General features: G+C 39.6%; 1 protein-coding gene across 1 annotated transcript; it reads left to right on the top strand.

Annotated features, from left to right (window-relative positions):
* Positions 1-2,927: 2,927 nt before the first annotated feature.
* Positions 2,928-6,580, top strand: LOC122776815 (Ig-like V-type domain-containing protein FAM187A). Its single transcript, XM_044037537.1, has 6 exons — positions 2,928-3,122; positions 3,636-3,896; positions 3,957-3,973; positions 5,023-5,385; positions 5,496-5,734; positions 6,348-6,580. Exons 1-6 carry the CDS (start codon positions 2,928-2,930, stop codon positions 6,566-6,568), a joined length of 1,296 nt encoding a protein of 431 aa, XP_043893472.1. The 3' UTR covers positions 6,569-6,580.
* The last annotated feature ends 12,719 nt before the right edge of the window (positions 6,581-19,299 follow it).

Raw genomic sequence — 19,299 nt, 5'->3', positions numbered from 1 at the left:
AATGTCAGTAATATTAGCATAACTCTAATATGTCTAAGCATTTATACAGAGTTTGGCTGTGCTGTATGTTCCTATAGGGCATTTACAGGGCAGAAATGACGTGCAGATGTGGAACACGTCTGGAGGGAAATAGCTACACAGGAACAGGAGGTAAAAAAAGAGTGGTATGGTTGAAAAGGTGTTGATGTAGAAGGAAGGGAAGGAAAGTGAGAGAAAAAACGAGTAAGTCATTTACCACTTATTTTAGAACTTGATATTTGAAAGATATGAGACTGTGAATTGAATTTGTAATGTCACTGGATCTTGTTTGTACTGACATGAAAGCAAAGCTATTAAAGATACCTGAGTGGGTATCATTCTTTCATTATCATTAGAATGACAGTGCTTGGATTTACTCTGGATCCACAACTGTGAGCACAGACCTGTGACCTGATTCTATAATACTTAGACTTCAAACTGGCTGCTGATAAAGGTAATAAAGACCAAAGGAGTTTATTCGACTCTATTGAATAGTTACTTTTTATTTGTGCCTATAATAATTATGTTGGGGTGTGGATTGGTGGGGACGGCAAAACGCACAACTTTCACACAGGAGACCACTGTTTACTTCCTTTTTGAAAAAGTATGTCCAGCCTAACCAAGCACGGCTGAGTATAATAAATGGTGTGTTTTGCCATAACCAGCAACAGTGTACTATTTCCTCTTTCCAGTGTAAATCATTCACAATAGACCTTCTTACAAGTGTATTCTAAGGCACAACATTTTTTTCACCATCCATATGGACCTAATCCAATGGGCAACATGAATACTGACAGCAAACTTGAGGGACATTCACTCATTGTTGGACCCACAGGCTTTTTTTTTTGCTTTTTTTAAATGACAGGTTACTAAGAACTAATAATTTTCTCTGTCAAGAGAAACAGAAGGAACAAAAGGGCTGTTTGGCTGTTCCAAGCCTTTCATGGATGCTTGTTATAGGATGAAGGGATAATAATAAGAGATGAATGCTAGCACACTGGGTGGTATTAAAACACCAATCCTCAGCATGGATGATGCAAGGGTTGATAGGTGTGGGAGGAGGAGGAGGAGGAGGAAGGGGAGTAAAAGAAGAGATTGACAGAAGATGAAAACAAAGAAGACATTTTTTAGCAAAGGTACCAGGCGCTGCTTTGATGGACATATAGATGAATGTTTGGAAATGCGGGCAGGGGAACTGTTTTAATCAAAGTGAGTCATTTGTTGCAGCAGAAACCTTTTTGTTCAGAGAACACATTTACTTGGCAAATTCTTGGAAACGTGGCCTTTTCCATCTCAAATGAATATGTAGTGTTTTGAAGTGAACTTCTCTGAACACACAACTAGTCATTTTGCTGCCTTGCGCTGCTCTAAACATTTGCCCCATGTTAATTCACAAGAAATTCCAGGCTAAAAAGATGCTTCATTTAATGTAAAACAAAGGGAAAGACGTATTCCTGTTAATAGGTTATTATGCTATTATGTCACTGGTCCGCCCTATGAGAGATTAAATTGTGCCGCATGAGGCCGCTGAATTAAAACTAGTTTGACACCCCTTATGTAAACTCACTGATTGACTTCTATGTATTTAGAGAACCTACAGTAAGCAAACCTTGACAGAACCACAATGAACAACCTGCAAACCAGAGTCTCAGCCAAGGTCTGTGTTAATACCAGATAAAGGTCCTAAAAACAGTTTTGTTTTCGTCTCCAGGCAGTGAAGTTTGGTCAGCAAACTCATTGCACTGGAGTTGTCACGATACTCAGACCTGCAGCTCAGCAGGAAGCCACTTCCTCCATTGTACTCATTTATTTCCACTTCATGATATTATGGTATAAAATGCCTGCAGCAGTGGTGGGGACATGCAGAAGTGTTTTGAGTCCTCATGTGAAAAAACAACAACCTGTAGTGTGGATTATTTGCAGTGTAGTAGTGTGTCTCAAGTGCTAATTGTTTTAAACATGGTGATGTAGTGGGTTATTGTCTTTGTGGTCTACAACAGTTGTAGGAGGTGTGAAAGGAGGATTGCTGGTAGTTTTGGTTTTAGGTATTGGCAGGATCGTTATGCTGTGGGTGTTATTTATCACCTTAGTGGACTATGGGAATTATGATGCACTTGTCTGACACAAAGCAGAGACATGACAGAAAACGTCCATATAAGTGGACCAGTTTATACTTGGTACAAGAGTCTGCAACCAAGTTGTGTTGTGGTCAGTGTAATAACACAACTTGTTGACCAAAGTTAAGCCTAACTTGAAGCTAACTTTTAATCTAACAGTTTCTTTGGATTGAGTTGATCTGGGAAAATTGGTAGTACCTTCCATTTGAAGGGTGTGTTCAACAGGAATTGAGACACTCTAAGTCACCCTCAAGTCGGATTTCCAACTTGGAAAGTCAGAGCAACATTACAAAGCCCAACATAAGATTCCAAAATGTCTGCCATTTCTGTCAATACTAAAAAACACCTGCTAATTTTACTGTTATTTGCACTTCTGTTTTTTGATTGACATTAAATCTGTTGTACATAGTACTGTTAAAGTTTTATACATGGACATGTTGCTATGTGTCTGTACTGTATAGAACATTGGTAGTGGTATTGCTAACAGTGGCTAGCCCAACACACTTTTGTGTCCATGGTTGTTTCTAACTTCTCAAATGGAACATGGTCAACGCAGAGGTGACATCACTCCCAGTTCCAACTCCTGAAGTACTTGGAATGTCCCATAAGTAAGTGCAAAGGACAAAAAGGATGAGAATGTGATTGAGAACTTTAGCCTGTGGAGTGCAGCATCACACCTCACAAAGACTTTGATGCTTTGAAGTAAAATTGCCAGTTTCAGTGTACACACTGGCAACATGAAACCAAAACGTTTGCGCTTGGCATTGGCATAAGTTAAGGCTGAGGGTCAAAATGCCGTCTATGACCTGCTCTCCACTCATCATCGTCTTGCTCCTGCTGTTTTGGGACGTGTGGAGCTACGAGGCTCCTGAAGATAAGCAGGATGAGTTTGCAAGGAGACCCTGCCCTGCTTTTCTGACCTTTACCAATGCTGCCTACCTAGCTGGAGTCACTGTGGAGTTGCCCTGCCACTGCAAACCACAGCAGGTACATGCAACATGACCAACTATATGATGAGATATTTAAATCAAATTCATTATCAAATGTTTGTTTCATTTGATTTTAGATGTTAATGGGATGTATCGCCCATTGCATATTTCTTTTCCATCTTAAAGTATTTGTAACCGAAAACATATCCCTGTCACATTTGTCTGTAGATAAAGTGCTAACAAAACTTTTACATTCAAAGTTTTGGTTTGAATGTAAACGATATTGACATTTGAAAGTTACAAACTCCCTGAAGGTTAACACAGGTTGACACAGCTTTTCAATCATGAAAGAAACCTTGCAGAAATGCAAAGACTATGAGATTGATCTGTTAATCCCACTTTGCATAACTAAATGAGTTAAATGGTTCTGACAAGAAAATTAGAAAATGTCTTTGGCATTTAGTTTCTAGATGAGAGACAAACCTTTTGAGTCTCTGGTATTGATCTGCTGGACAACATCATCGATCACCAGCTGACATGTTTTGGTCATTTTGTTCCCTGCGTTTCCCAGGTCCAATCAGTTGTGTGGTTCTACAGGACACATGCGGGCAGCTCTGAGGAGACCAGAGCCCTGACTGATCACCATGGCAACAAGCTCCTGGACACTGGTCTAGTCCCTCACAGTAACGACCTGAGGAGCCGATTCGCCATCCGTCTCTTTAGTCTGTTGATCTTCAGAGCACAGCCTGATGACTCTGGTCTCTACATCTGTGGCTCTGCCAACAAAGATTTCTTCTTTGGTTACGACGTGGACATCCAGAAGGCACACAGCGTCAGCTTCCCTCTGATGTCAGTAGTTAACAATGGTCAAATTGCCACACTGATGGATGAGTTATTCCCTCCACCAAGGTTTTAGCTGTGTTTGATTGTGTCTGTCTGACTGTCTGTCTTTCAGCAACATAACTCAAAAAGTAAAGAAGGATTCCGATGAATGAGCAGCCTTGTCGTAGGTTCAGGTTTTAATAACATCGTCCCATCATAACTGTAGACATACTAGATATTCTGTTCATTGTTAAAATGCTCAAATCTTACTTCCATCTGGTTCATGTTGCTGCTTGAGAGACAAAGATAACGGCGGAAACATCAATTACCAAGAGCTTATCAGCGTTTTCTGAGAAATGACGCACATTTCAATAGATTATTAACAGCTGATGATTGCTCTTGGTCTCACAATGGCCTATTTTGGCCTATTTCTTTTTATTATTATTATTTTATTCACAATTGGCAATTGAATGACAAAAAGGTGAAGTAGAATTCATTTAATATGATGATATATCTTCATCTCAAACATCTATATAAGCATTTGGAGAAGGTTAACAACAGTTTTTTTTTAAATATTAATCTTAACCACCAATATCTAATTATTTCACACCGCACACACACACACACACACACGAGAATCTATCCTTTCATTTTATGCTTTTCACAAACACAAATGTGACCAAAGCCACCTTGGTGGATGAAAATATTCTATCAGAAAAATGTGTATTTCGGGCAGAAATTGCATTGAAAATGCTCCTTACACTGTTGCCTTTAATCCATGCGCTGTTTGAGCTGCACAGATCAAAGGCAGATCACATTTTTGAGCACAGTTGCCATAAATACACACATAGAGATCACAGGCAGATAGCACAGCATTCGACCCCTGTCATCAATGGCAGAAAAAGTTAAATATTTCAAAAGGTATATACATGGGAGAAATAAAGTTTAATGTAATGCAAACATGACGTCAACACCTGATATTGGAGTGTATACGTAACTGAAGACCTATACCTTTTGGTTTGACCTTGGCCGTCTTTCAGGACTGCTGAGTTCTCTGAAGGAAACAGTCTCTGAATCAGACTATTCTTACCCATAATGCCAGTTTGTTCTAATCCCTCTGATTTGAATGATCCTAGGCTCACTCCAGAAAGAACAAGCCACAAACAGAAACAGACAAAGGATCCCAAATCTGTTCAGCCGCTGTATCGGGTCTTCACCCATTACCGGCCATGGTCAGTGTGCGATCGCTGCGGTGTTCCAGGTGAACAGGTACGTGTGGGACTCTGCTACATCCACTCCAAATATCTCCATATACGCTACAGACGGGCCAATGAGACAGTCTCCTCATGTGGATCCGGAGCAGTGCCCAAAGCTTTTGTCAGTCTCAAGCAAAACAGAGTACAGGCCAAGTTGGAAGTCCAAAGCTGTCAGGTGACCTGCCCATCTCAACCTACTCCCTCCTCCAAAGTCCTTGCTCTGATGTCATTTCTTGGACACAGGTAGGCATAAGCATGTACATATTATGTAGAGGTACATGGGACAGTATGGCGGTATAGAGAGTTAAAGTTCTGGGTCAAATGGTCAACATTTCTTGTCTTCCTGCACACAGTTCTGCCTCCATGCCAGTGGAGGTGCCAGTGTTCTTCCTTAGCCACCCAGCAGACAGTGTCCTGACCCTGGGTTGCCCCGGAGCACGACCAAACATGGCCGTGGCCTGGGATCGAGGGTCAGAACCTATTTACCGATCGGATCATTTGGCAGGAAATAAGCTTGCAGCCCAACCTTCAAGGCTGCTGATAGACACAGGACATAACCTTGTTTTTCAACCTGCAAAAACAAAGGACTCAGGTAATACTTTCTGTTTACTAAACCACAACAACCAACAATTTGTGTGCCAAAATTGACCAGGATGAAATTTGACAGTGTTTGTTGTGGAGTTTTTATCTGAACCCACTATCTAATATCTTACTGAGCTGCTCAGCTGTCGCTGATCTCTACATTAGCTCGGTTCGTATATGCTCTAGTAGCTCCCTACAACTCACACTGTGTGAAATCGTGTATGAGCTTCGTGTTTTGACTGTGTCTTGTCTCACCACATTGTTTAGCATCATTTCTGTACTCTTCCCCACAAAGACAGGGACACGTGCCACTGCTTTCCTGGGGAATTGCAAACAATGGAACTTTTATTCCAAAAATAAATTCACCTGCACACATTCTCCGCTGAAAAAAAAGTTCATGAAAAGCCATTCAATCTATCATTTTAATTATAGCAATGACTTATATAAGAAGTGAAAAGCAAACTGCTGCTTTTAATCACAACATATTCATTTTATTTCTAAATATGTGGAGCTTTTAGATATTTAACATTTAATGGGAACATTATAACATTTTATACTGCTACAAATGAAGTTGATGTTCTCCTATGTTATTTAATCCGACTGAAATCATTCCTCATGTTTAGGCGCCTACTACTGCTGGCTACAGGGTCGCCGGGCCGCTCGGATAAATCTTCTCGTCCACATCAGTTTTGGACAGAGCAAATTGATAATGTCACACCCTGACTTCCCAGCAGCTACAAAGACTCTATTTATATCATATGCTGCCATGACGGCTGTGTTTTGCCTGCTGTTGTTTGGCCGAACTGTAGTCAGATACCTGCAAGACACAAAAAACAAGGCTTAAACTTGTGGAAATGTACGGGAGCTGAGTTGAGCAGTGATTCTCAATGCATGTCATGAAGATGTCATGTTGGAGTTGCACTGGTTTGTGTTTGTGCCAGAAGAAATTGGTAGTTTCATATGGAAATGTAAAGAAAAATCATTTATATAAAATATAATAAACTGTAAAACCTGTGCATCTAAGCAAGAAATAAAATGTGTCATTAAATGATCATATAATAACAGTAATATATATACAAATGGCACTAAAATAAAATATGTTCACACAAAGTTTGAGAAGCAACAAAGCCTGATACAAAATGTGTCCTGTGAGTCTAATTGGCTTTGGTTTATAGGCTTAAAATATAAGAAGTGTCCTGTCCCATCAGTTTAGTTTATGTGTACTCCTGGTTTTATTTTGGTGAAGGGTTTTTCTGTCTTCCTGTCTGCGCTTCATCTGTCTCGTCTGGTCTCGTTGATTCCCTGATTGTCTGCACCCGGTGTTAATCGGTTCATGCTCCTTTAAATACGCCTCTGCTCCCTTTGTCTTGTGCCAGTGCGTCTTGCATGTATCCTCGCACCTGCACCTTTTGGCTTTCCACGACGTTTGCTTCTTGTTTTCTTCGACCCTTCTTGTTCCCTCTCATCTGACCCTGTTTTGGAATTATTACCTGAGCTAGAGTAAGACTTTGCTTTGTTTTAAATAAACTCTTTTGGTTTGAATAGAGGTCCCTGCCTCCGCCTTGTGCATTTGGGTCCACGGCCTCGACAAGAAGTGTCCATCTATTAGCTTTTTATATCTGTGCTTCGGTTATGTACAGTTTGTTTCACTTGGTGTCTTATGTCTTATTTCAATTCAATTTAATTCAATTTGATGGGGGTGATCATTCAGTAGCCTCACTCTGTGGATAGAGGATGTGGGCCAGATTATTATATTATATATATATATTATATATATTATTTGAATAATATAATAAAAAATAAAAAATGTATGCCTTTGTGTTTTCAGAACATGCTGCATTTGTGAGTGGGGAAACATCACAGTGTGTTATGTTAACCTGGGACCACGTCTACAACAGTGTGAAGTGTTCTCATGTGCTTGCTACAGTAATCAGCTTTGCACATGACAGTAAAGCCTTTGAATCCTTCCAGTAAGAGCCAGTTGTCTGGAAATAGGCACACAGGTACTACAAAGGCCATTGAGAGATACAAACAGATAGTGACACTTCACTTAGGAGGAAAAGGCAAAAAAAAAGGTTTGTGTCAACAACAAAATGCTTGAGATTGGCGAGTGAATGTGAAATCATATGGGTGAACTCTTCCATCTAGCTGTTTCTGTGCAAGTTCAAAAGATACAACACTTGAAATGGACTCATGAAACATGAACCTTTTCAAATGTGTACTTTCTCTATTTGTTATTAATTTAGCACAGTGCACAGAAAAAGAGTTGAAGTGTTACTTGTAAACCTCAGTGCCACTGATGAAGAGCGACAGGGGGGTGACCAGGATCTGGTGACAAATATCTGGGCCCTCACTGTTGGTTTGAAGGAACATCAGATGGCTTCTCATTAAGCTGCCTCTCCAAACCTGAGAGCCAAAGGCATGAACATCCTGATATCTCCCCAGCTGTGGCCTCCTCTTCATTCCCTCTCATGCCTCTTTTTCCCCCCTCTCACCTTCCATTTGTTATATCCAGCCTGCAAAAAGATCATGTTGATAGTGACAATACCTGAATTCAAATAAAGCCTGTGGGTATTTTAGTAGTCACCACCTACTTGTTTCTCACATGACATTTTGATTTATTCATTCTACGGGAAAGCCTGGCAGTGACACTTTTAATTAGGAAGATGAAATCTGATTGCAATTTTTATCTCATTCTATTTTAAGTACGCCTTTTGAAACATAGGATTAATACTTTTGCCTGTCATTTCCTCCTCTTTTAGCACTTATTTCTATTATTCATATTTCCCTTTGTCTGTAATCCTTTTTTTTATGTCTTTTCTTCAGAACTGTGGCCAAAAAATAAATCAGGCTGATTTTTAACCTATGGCCTTACAATCAACCAGGGACTGATTTTCATCTGGGTTTAAAAGCGCGGCACAAGCTGCGAGGAGAGAAATCCAGCAGGACTCCAAGCCTCAAGGATGTGAGAAACACTGCTGTTGGGGATGTGATAATGTGATGTGAAAAGTGCTGCATTCTGAGTGTGGAGGTGGCATCACAAAGTGTATGCCCCAGGCCTGTATGGTGAGTGTGAAAGCTTAATAAAACCCCACATGAATCAGAAGGGTTAATTGTCTGAGGAGCAGGAATGTGTTCTGTACATTTAAGCTGCTTGTTAGATGAACACAGGGAGGATCATAGTTATGTACCATGGGACACAGCAAGAGGAGTAGCTTCAAAACTTTGACTGGTTCTTAACGGGTGCACCCATGGTGAATTGCTGCGGGAATAATACACAACTCCTTATATGGACCTCCTGTGGTCTGTGTTTATACTGCAGGTCGCATTTCAGGCTTTATAAAATGCAGAAGTCACAAAATTGGTTGTTTTTATTTTATTTTTGTTCATAAAAACGAGCCAAGCTAACTTTTTTACGTCTTTCCAAATGTCACAAATTCAATCCGATTTTTTTTTTTTTTTAAATTGAGTGCTCTTTGCTCAGGTGTGTTTATATAGTTGGTGAAAATGATTGTCTATAGGTTGTGCTTGGAAAAAAAAAAGGATATAAGACACTCTATAGTCTCTGTGTATGCATTTTAACACAGTAATGGAATAAAGCAGCCTAAATGCTCTGTGTCCTAAGGGTTAAGACATAGTCATAAATGTTGATATTCTAGTCTGTAGAATAAACTTATTCCATTGCACACTCTATATTTATGTCCTGGAATAGTCCCGTCAACTGGCAAAAGCAGTGTTCAAATATAAATCATTGATTTCCCCCTTTTGTTGAAGTTGCTGTGCAGAAAGGGTCTGGATCTTATTTCCTGTGTAGAATAAAACCGAGGAGAACAACAGACAGAGATCAATGCAGCATCACCAGTGATGACATGGTGAAAAGGAAGCGAAAACCTGGCATTAGAGCAATTCATTCCATCCTGACAGGAGCAAAGTAACCGATGTTTTCTTTCACAGCCTCTGCCATGCTCGGTTGCGGTCATAGGAGCATCTGTATGGTTAGCATGAGGTGTACATTATGTTGGTTTCTGTTATTGTTTTTGTTATTGTAAGATTCTGTATGTGTCCAAGACGATAAAGTCTTGACAAGGTCTAACTTAACATTCATGACCATGGTGGTGAGAAGTCCTCAGAAACACAGAGTATAAGCTTTATTGTGACACATTCTGTTTTACGATGACTCGAACCATGTCTAGTCTGAGGTTGCTGCAGTCTCCCCACTTATGTGATTACCTGCCCTGCCTTAATGTGATTCCCTTGTGTCGAACTGTCTCCCCATCACGACTCTTTATATATACACTCACTCACTTTCTTTTCTACCAGGTATCTTACCTTTGTGTAGCATTCCATGCCTTGTTTCTATAGTTTCCTTGTTTCTGGCCTTTACCTCTGCTTGCCTCTTTTGTTTTTTTGTTCAACAAATTCTTGTAGCTCGTGCATTCTGCGTCCTCGTCGTTGTGCCATTTTGTGATTGAGGAAGACCTGCAAGGAGACAGGTTGTTGTGGAGTGAAACACTTCACCTCAGTATCAGAAATAGCAACTCTTCAATCTGCAAATTCTACCAGCGTACAAACATTCTGAGTGTTTACTGGGAGCTAATTAAAGTGGCTATTTGTTTTGTCAGCAGAGGACATTTTTGCGGCAGCTGGAAAGCTGTTTTTAGGAGGAAGAAGCCGACATCCACGCAAACCTTGCATTTTCTCCTCTTCACTTTAGACTTTAGGTCACACCAATTGTTTGTGTGCACATGGAAACACAAAATGTTGTCCTCTCTTGGCACGTGTGCATGTGCAAACAGGAGTCCATAATCTGCACAAGCATGGTACAAGGAAATGTTGTGTTGGAGATGAAGAATCTACCCTCTGCTGCAGCAACACCAGGCTGCCTTATCTGCACTTTGATTCAGAGTGAGCTGCTGGCAGAATTGTAGACAACACACTACAGTCATTAATCACCTTGTTTGCACATCCAGGCCAGCCATGTAGCCATACCAGCTGTCGGCAAGAAGATAAATGAACGCAGCACTTTCTTAACCTTGTTTTACCTCACAAACACACACAGAATAGTCACTCTGCTGCAACAGCTATACCTGCCGCGTGGCTCCACCAGATCAGCCAGAATTACTTTCATTGGCCTTTTAAAAGCTGTCATCATTTTTGACTGAAGTGCACTTTAACTTTCAATGTTCCAACAGGAAACAACAATAGAATTATCTTTGAATTTTGCAATATGCAAACACAAATGTATACGATCACTGAGGAAGAACCACAAGGAAATGGCGAGACAATATGCAAACAACATGCACTGAACAAATAAAGGTGCATACTCGAAAAAGAGTGACTTATTAGCTCCCAAACCTTCTCAATAAATTACTGAGTAACAGAAATAATCATTTTTATATACATTATACATTTTCTTTCTTTCTTCAAAGTGCAGCAAATAAGTGAAAGCCCCTATACTACCTGTTAACTTGGAGCATTCGCTTCATTTCTATATCTCCTAAGAATTCAATCTTTATATTTCCTTTTAAAACAGCGTCTTTATCAAGGGTTTGGGTGAAAAGGGATAATTAAAGAAAATATCAAGCTTCACACTTGCTGTATGAACTGAGACACCCATATAAAAAGCATTGATCATTGCTTTTCTGTGGCTTTTCTGGTGTGAGGGAATGGTGCGATAACATGCATGGTGCAAATGCAGCCCTGTCTTTCAGATAATGCAACGGAATTCTTTGGAGACTCGGTAAAAGAAGGAGACTTCCCTCGAGAATGAAGAGGAAACAAGAGAAACAGATAACAATCATATCTTTTTTTAAGTTTGTGGAACACGCTGAACCACTATTTTTGCACCGTTGCACATATACCTTATTAAATGATACCATAAATGTGACAAAGTGCTCAGTATTTTTCCTTAGTGGTGTCTATTCATCCAGATGATTTGGGGATTTTTCTTCCTCCTCTCCGATGCCATGTGGGGGGAATCTAATTTAGTTCATGGCGCTCACAGTATTTAAAAATAATAATACGTGTTCCACAACAATGAGCTCTAAGGGACAGATAATCCACCGAAAAAATGGCAACAATTTCCACAGGGACAAGTGGGTGGTTTGACAAATAGTTGAAATTAAAAAGTGAACAATGACGTCTGTTGAACATTCAAGGTAACTGGAGAATGTTTTGGAAAGTCATGAGTGCTTCTGATAAGTGTAGAGAAAAGGACGAAAATAACTTGTGATGTATGCTTCTTCACCTCCCACAGGAACCAGAGAGAGAGAGAAAATACTGCAGTCCATTTGAGATGATGCTCCTTAATCTGCTCTGTATGTAATTTATATGGATGACCACAGCTCTCTGGCTCCACATTGATCAGGTTTCCTCTGGAGATTACTATAATAATAAAGTATCCGACTTTCTGGCTGAGCTGCTGCAAAGAAATATGACGTGCACGACGTTATGTTTTATGAAAGTCTTTGTTGTGTTGCTTTTGTGCATGAAAACATTACGTTATCATTTGGTGAGTTTGGAACCGTGGACCTTTACAACAGTCGGACTGGCTGTATTGTTTGCAACGTCAAAACAAACGTGTCTGAGAGCTCTGACTCTGACATGGGGAGAAGAAAGAATACACATATGAAGGGAGGCAGATGTAAAGGCGATCCAGCACAGGGTGAGGAGCTAAGCTTCTCTGCCTCCCACTGGCGTTTGATAAACCCTGTGAAACCTGCCGAGACACTGAGGGTTCTAGTCAGAATGAATCTTTCATCCTTTAATGACCTTCAAGCTTATCTGAAGGAGCTTTTCATTAAAATCTCACCCTGTCCTTTTCATTAATCGCAGTGTGATTGTCGACACCTTTGATTTCCTGTCACACATATCATCTCCATTTCCGCCCCTGGTCTCGTTGGTTCTTTATCATGCGTTTATCTTGATGATATTTCCTCCTCTCCATGTTGTCATGCCGTGTTGTTATGTTGGATCCAGTTGGAAGCCAAGAATATGGCCTTGCTCCTCTCCGTAAGTCACTGTGCTCGCAACAATAAAAACAAAAGGGGAGCAAAGCGCAGCTCAGCCGTGCAAATGAGATAAATGACTGGAGCTGAGATAAGACTCTGTCCTCGTTGCTCTTGTTAGCTGAGTCAAAACATAACATTGGTGTGATTAAAAAAAAATGAAGCGTATATTCACGTTATTTTTCTGCTGCTTTCTTTTCAAACCTTTAGTATAATGAATTTAAAATCAAACGTCATTCTGTCAATAGAAAACATTTCCGTCACATGTGACCGTCTCTGGCTGCAGTTGTCAAAATGATTTCTCTCTGTGTCTCTCGTTCATCTGTTATCTGTCAGTTTTGTTCCATCACTATGTATTGCTTTACCTTAACCCCCCTCCCTCTGCCTGCAGACGCTCAGTTCATTCATTCTTCTTACTTGACTCAAAGTCTAGTTTATGAAAAACCATCCATCAAATGTTTGCCACAGCCGCATCGTATCTTATTGTTGTTCCAGTCACCACGTGGGTGTCATTTCACCCACAGGTTAGTGATCCCCGTGGCATTTATTTCCTTCCTAACAATTTGCATCGAAATGAAACATCGCAATACAAAAACACGGGAGCGGTCATTGATTATGCCTCTGCTATTTGATGATATTATTGAGTGGGCAGAGTGCAGGCTGAGAGGGAAAACAGCGCTGAGCTCATTATCGCATCTCATTCTGCATAAGTTCATGTTTAATTTGGTTTATTTTTTAATACAGAAGTATTTCTGCTCTTGTTTTACAATAAAAGACATAAAAAAAATCACTTTGCTTTATGTCTGTGCGTTTACCACATGGGAAATACATCTCTGGTCATGCTTTAGAATTGATCCTTAGATGATGACCTGTTATTATTCTGGTCTGTCCCATAATCTAACCTAACAACTAAGTCAGGGTTTTATTTTTAAAACAGCTGCCTTAATACAGACACCTCTTTTTTTATCTTAAACATTGATGTCATTTTTTGCTACTTACTGATTCTGACAGTGTATAAACTGACAGCTCATACCTGATTTATCAGTGTAACAGCAATCATACCCTTTATTTCACAATATCTAATCCTCTTAGTGAGATACACATATATGTATCATGTCATCACCCAGTCTTTTCTGTCTCAAAACCGTGTTCACTTGAACTCTCTCCTAATATGATTCTCACTCGGTTTCAATGAACACTTAAAATGTGTAGAGCTTTTATCATGATACATGAATATTCCACCCCGTGTTGTGTTTTGTTTGCATATTTTGTTTAATTTCAAAGTTAAAACAGGGTTTTTACGTTGTTTTATTGCTGTATTTGCATCTATTTTCTTTTTAAATTTTCTTTTCTATAATATATTCTTATTATCAAGATCTGATGATGCTTTAACTCCTCACTGTAACTGCTCATATTGTTTCATTGACGTTGCAATAAATACAAAATATCTGTCATTAATGAGCAGATAGATATGTGTCACTGTCATGGAGGAGAAATTAACAATTTCATAATTTTGGTTGTTCGTGTATTATTAAATCATAATGAGTGTGTCTCCTATTGGAGAGCCTAAGATTTCTAAATAGATGACCAAGGTTTCATACTTAGTGTCCTTGTCCATGTTCGAAAAAAGGAACTCTGCACACACAGCAGCACAGGCACAGTAAGGATTTGTGTGTGTGTGTGTATTTTTAACAATGTTTCAGTCAATTTCTCAAATCAATACTTGCTTAAATTGGCCCATCTATTTCCCCGAGACAGGAAGAAGAAGAAGAAGAAGACACACACATACATTCTTGCACTACTATCTTAATGAGGTCGCTCACTAACATTTCCTGTATCCCTATAAACGGTCACAACGAAATACCCAAAACTAAGCAATCACCCTCACACAGACCTTTGAGGTAGTGTGGACAAAAATGATTTAATGACACAGAGAACAGCTCAATCTTCACAGAATGTAGAGGAAATCGACTGAGAAAGACATTACATTCAATTATAATGATCTCCCTGTATGCGCCATGAAATGGATTTTTCTTTTGTCACTTGTCATGACCGTTCTTCTCGGAAAAATTCTCATTTTTAATAAGAAGTGTCATTTTGGGACCACGGCAACGATCAAATAGCTAAAAGTAATTTTATGGTATTTTTCGTCGTCTTTAATCTTTTTGTAATCCACAAAATTCTATATTTTATAGCGTCGCTACAGGGCTCGAATCCCATAAACATGCAAGCGCTGGAAAAATACTTCTTGCTATCAGGATTATTATTATTATTTTCTCTTCAAACAGAAGATTATACAAGAGAAGAGACACACGGTCGCATGACAACAACCTCTGTACTTGAGCAACACAGTTTTCTTTCTGCAGTGTTGTTAACACAAAGCAAAACTCAAACAAGTGGACAGTTGACCTCTGACACCCATGCAATACTTAGCATATATGCATATAAGTGTCTTTAGTTTGTGGCTTTACAGAGACTCTGCTTCACACTCAAAATCAAACAGCTTGTCGTCCTTTCTCCTGTTTAGCATTCTCTACCTCTCTTGACCCTCACATTTTGCTCTCTTGGCACATCCCCCTTCATTCTGTGCCGTCCTCCATCTGCTTCTCTTTGTCTTTCTGTGTAACATAAGTCTGTGACATCTTCTTTCGCTCTAGTTTCCTCGTCACTCACATCTGCTCATTCTCAAACATGCTCACACACACACACACACACACATACATATACATATGCTGCAACCTTAATGTGCAGGAGGACACGTGTTACGAATGTGTCGTTCCAATGTCATGGTCACATTATTATTAATGGGAAGTGTTGTTGGCGGTATCAGAGTCATTTATACCAAGGACTGCCAGATGTTGTGTCTCATTTTAAAATCTCATGTGATGTGACCTTCAAAACATTTTTTTATCATAGATCACTTAAAAACCGTCACACTGTTTAATGTATTTAGTCACCGTGGTGATTATGAATGTGTCCATGTTCCTGTCACTCTCCCTGTGCGACCCCCAACACACCTGCTGCTGACACACTATCATCATTTGATTTAAATCTGAGTCCAACATGAACCTGCAGGGGGCACTGTTCTCTGTCTTTCATTTGGCAGAGCAGTACTGGCAACACTTCTTTTTCTGGAGCTACCGGAGGCGGGGGACTCGAGTCACGTGACTTGACTTAAAGGAATACTTCACCAATTTGCATTTAGCTTTGTATTAATAGAATAGTATTTATGAAAAACTGTGCTTCCCAAACTCACTTTCCCCCAAGTCGAGAAATCACCAGTGACACTTGTTCCGAGGCTTCTGAGGCTTGAAACTGCAACACTAATTTCACACTTTTTAGACCCACTCGTAGGGGGGCGGGACCTCATTCCCAAAATGTAAACAGTGTCCGCCATCTTTGCTAACAGTTACGCTAACAGGACCAAGTGTCACTGGTGAGCACATAACAAAGAACAGAGGGAAACTGAGGCTGGGAAGCACAATATTTCAAAAAATACTACCCCTATTATAGTAATACAAAGCCAAATGCAAATCTGTGAAGTATTCCTTTAAGGCACAAATTTCAAGACTTGGGACTTCCTTGGTTACTAACACTGGTTGTTTTTTTAGCCTAATATTTGAAATGTATTTCCATGGTTTTAGGTAGGGCTAATGACAATATTGTTTAATCTTTCCAAGTGAGGAATTAGTCAATGTATTGTTAAATTAATAAAGAATTGCATTTATTTTGGAAGGGAAAATTCACATATCTGCATAACCCTAACTCTATTTCCATGTTTTTAAAAGTGAGGTCTTAGGAAGCTGCAGTGTCACCCACACTGTTAAACTTTTCACTGTATATGTACATCAAAGATTTACAGTGCACCTTATAGTCATTGAATAAAGTTAAATTTGTGGTGCTTTTTCCATAATGACAGAAATCCCCAGTTCTAAACTAGTTATTAAAACTAGTTATTACTGTAAAATAAATTGACTGTTAAAACATAACCTTTCGCCAGCCGTCTGCAGTTAATGAGCTGGCGTTGAAAAATGACGACCACTTTGTGCCTGTTGGTTTGCCGCTTCAGACTGAGCCCTCAATCTAATTTAAGAGGGTGTCTGTTCCATAAAGATATAGCATTAATGTTTTATGTGGCTTAACATAATGCCACAAAGCATTAGGGAGCAACAGGAGATGAGATGAGAGGGCAGGAAGGTGAGAGAGGCGGGGAAAGGAGAGGAGAGGGGATGAAAATATGAGGATAAATGGACGGAAGAGAAAACATGAGCGGAAAAATGGCAGTGTATGTCTTCATTGGGACAATCTGTCTGTCACTGATTAGCCAAATCCAAAGTTTACCTAATGTTAAAGCTAATGTAGTATTATTTAGCAAGTTGTGTGGCTTCTCTGACAACAACACATCTCGTATACAGTCTCTTGAACATTAACTGGTCCATTTGTGTGGTGTATGTGTTGTTCTAGTATTAGGGCCAAAGTGAAGAGAAAAAAATATTTAATCTTCAGAGAATAAAGTCGTAATAATATGAGGGGAATAAAGACTTAATATTATGAAAATAATGTCGTAATCCTTCGGGAATAAAGTCATAATATTATGAGAATGAACTCATAATTATTATTCACGCAAAATCTCAAATGATCCGCCGCAAACTGCGTCAGGATGTGGAACGCAGACCACTTATGAAGTTATAGTTTGGTTTGGGCTTCACAAATAAGGAAATACTCAGTCTTTTGGCACATCAGCACCACATTACCATCAGCATCAGGACTTTGAAAGAAGATTGTGAAAGAAACTGAGTCTGTTTCAAAGAAAGAATCACACAGACATGGATGGAATCATCATCTTTTGTCGAGGAGGAAATGGCTGGTTGCGTCCACATATGTCATGTTCTCAAAGGCGTGTGGTGTTTTGACGGGGGCAGATTCTAACCTGTACCCCTTTTAACAGGATCATTGTCACTGGAAACACAACAGATTTTAGCCACTCATCCATTAAAATCCGTAGATGCTTAAATCTTTGATATCTTAAAAAATTATGTTCATCAATGCATCTTCATATAATAGACAGCCATTTTCCTCTGGAAAAAAGTTCAAATGGCAAAATAAAGTGGCAAACGTGTCATCACAGAATAGGCTTAGATTTTACTACTTGACTAGAATCAGTTTCAGTTGGGAGCCACGTTTTCTTTGAAAGCAAGCCTGTCCGTTTTTAATATGTGTTTGTAATCTCCTGTAAACACTCCTCATCCTCCTTATACCAGCAGCCCTTTCTGGTTTTAGCCATGTATTATAAGCCTGGCTTTAGGTGCCTCCATGAGATTGAAATGTAAATTCTTCCATTTACCTGATTTATTCCCTTATACCTGCAATGTTAATTACATTCCCATCAGTCACAGCTGAGGTTATAAATTCCAATTTGGAATATTAGCAAGCTAAAAGGTTAACTGCGACGGGGAAATGTCACCATCTTGTATGAACCTGACAGGACGTGAGTGACAGATATGAAGGGGAAGCAAATATTTAGATTTCTTGACGAACGAGTGAGAGTGTTAAGAGGAGACATCAAGGGCAGAGTGGGAGAAGGCGGAGAGATATCAGAGCGATGTGTGACCAAAGGCAATATTCATGCAATCAACGCCATGTCAAAGGACCTGCTCTCTTTATCTCTCCGTTTTCTACTCTTTACCACCTCTCTCCATCCCAGTGTTAGTCTCTGACTTCAATACAGATCAATACTAACATGTTTAACTGACAGAGAAGAAGAAGAAAGCAATGACTTCAATTCTGCCACTTTTAACTACTCGAGGTCATAGAGTAAGTCAGAGTTGTTTTTTTTAACCCTAACCTTAACCTAACCACACATCAAATTTTAATCTTAAATTGAATTTGCTCCTCAGAATAATGTTATGTCTCATTTTGGTCTCCATGAGGACTACTGGTCCTGACAAGATTGGTGTTTTGTCAAAAAAAAAGTCCTTTGCTGTCATGTCATATCATTATTTTCATCCCAAGATAGATTGTGAACAGGAGCGAGCCTCCTGCTGTGTGTAATCAGGGGACAGACTGACAGTGTGACAGGTTCAAAATAGTGTACTGGACATGTCTTCATGGCCCCGACATTGGTATTCATGCCCACCAGCCACCAAGATGTCCTTACATGAAGTCACTCATTCATGCACAGGCATTCTGACATTCTGCATTTGCACAATGCTACAAATCCTGCACACAGTTTCAAGCTTTTATCCTATAATTTGATTTAACCTTTCCTGCTTTCAGACTCCCCAACAACGTTTCATGTACATGTTTGTAGATGTTTGTAAACATCACTTATTCCAGCTTCCACTGAAGCAGGTGACAGGTCCTCAATAAAGACTTAAATTATCATAAGACCTGCATTAATATTTATTGATTTACTGCTAGCAGTGGAACAACGTAGGTTACTTTTCTGAACACTGAGTTGAAGAATAATGATGTACAGGCTCAAATTATAGAAATATGTGTAGGTTATAGTATATTTTTTGAATTACCTTATCCAGCGAGCGCTGCAGGGGGAGCTGGAGGTGATCGT

This window comes from Solea senegalensis, linkage group LG11, assembly GCF_019176455.1.
Source record: "Solea senegalensis isolate Sse05_10M linkage group LG11, IFAPA_SoseM_1, whole genome shotgun sequence".
Lineage (NCBI taxonomy): Eukaryota > Metazoa > Chordata > Actinopteri > Pleuronectiformes > Soleidae > Solea > Solea senegalensis.
Note: the sequence above shows the minus strand (reverse complement) of the source record. Positions and strands in the feature narration are given on the sequence as shown.

What these genes read in the sequence shown, in the direction of transcription:
- LOC122776815 (XM_044037537.1), top strand. Translation starts at nt 2,928, where the DNA reads ATGCCGTCTATGACCTGCTCTCCACTCATCATCGTCTTGCTCCTGCTG. An exon ending in GCCACTGCAAACCACAGCAG is followed by an intron (nt 3,123 to 3,635) that starts GTACATGCAACA and finishes TGCGTTTCCCAG; the next exon opens with GTCCAATCAGTTGTGTGGTT. An exon ending in TGCAAAAACAAAGGACTCAG is followed by an intron (nt 5,735 to 6,347) that starts GTAATACTTTCT and finishes CCTCATGTTTAG; the next exon opens with GCGCCTACTACTGCTGGCTA.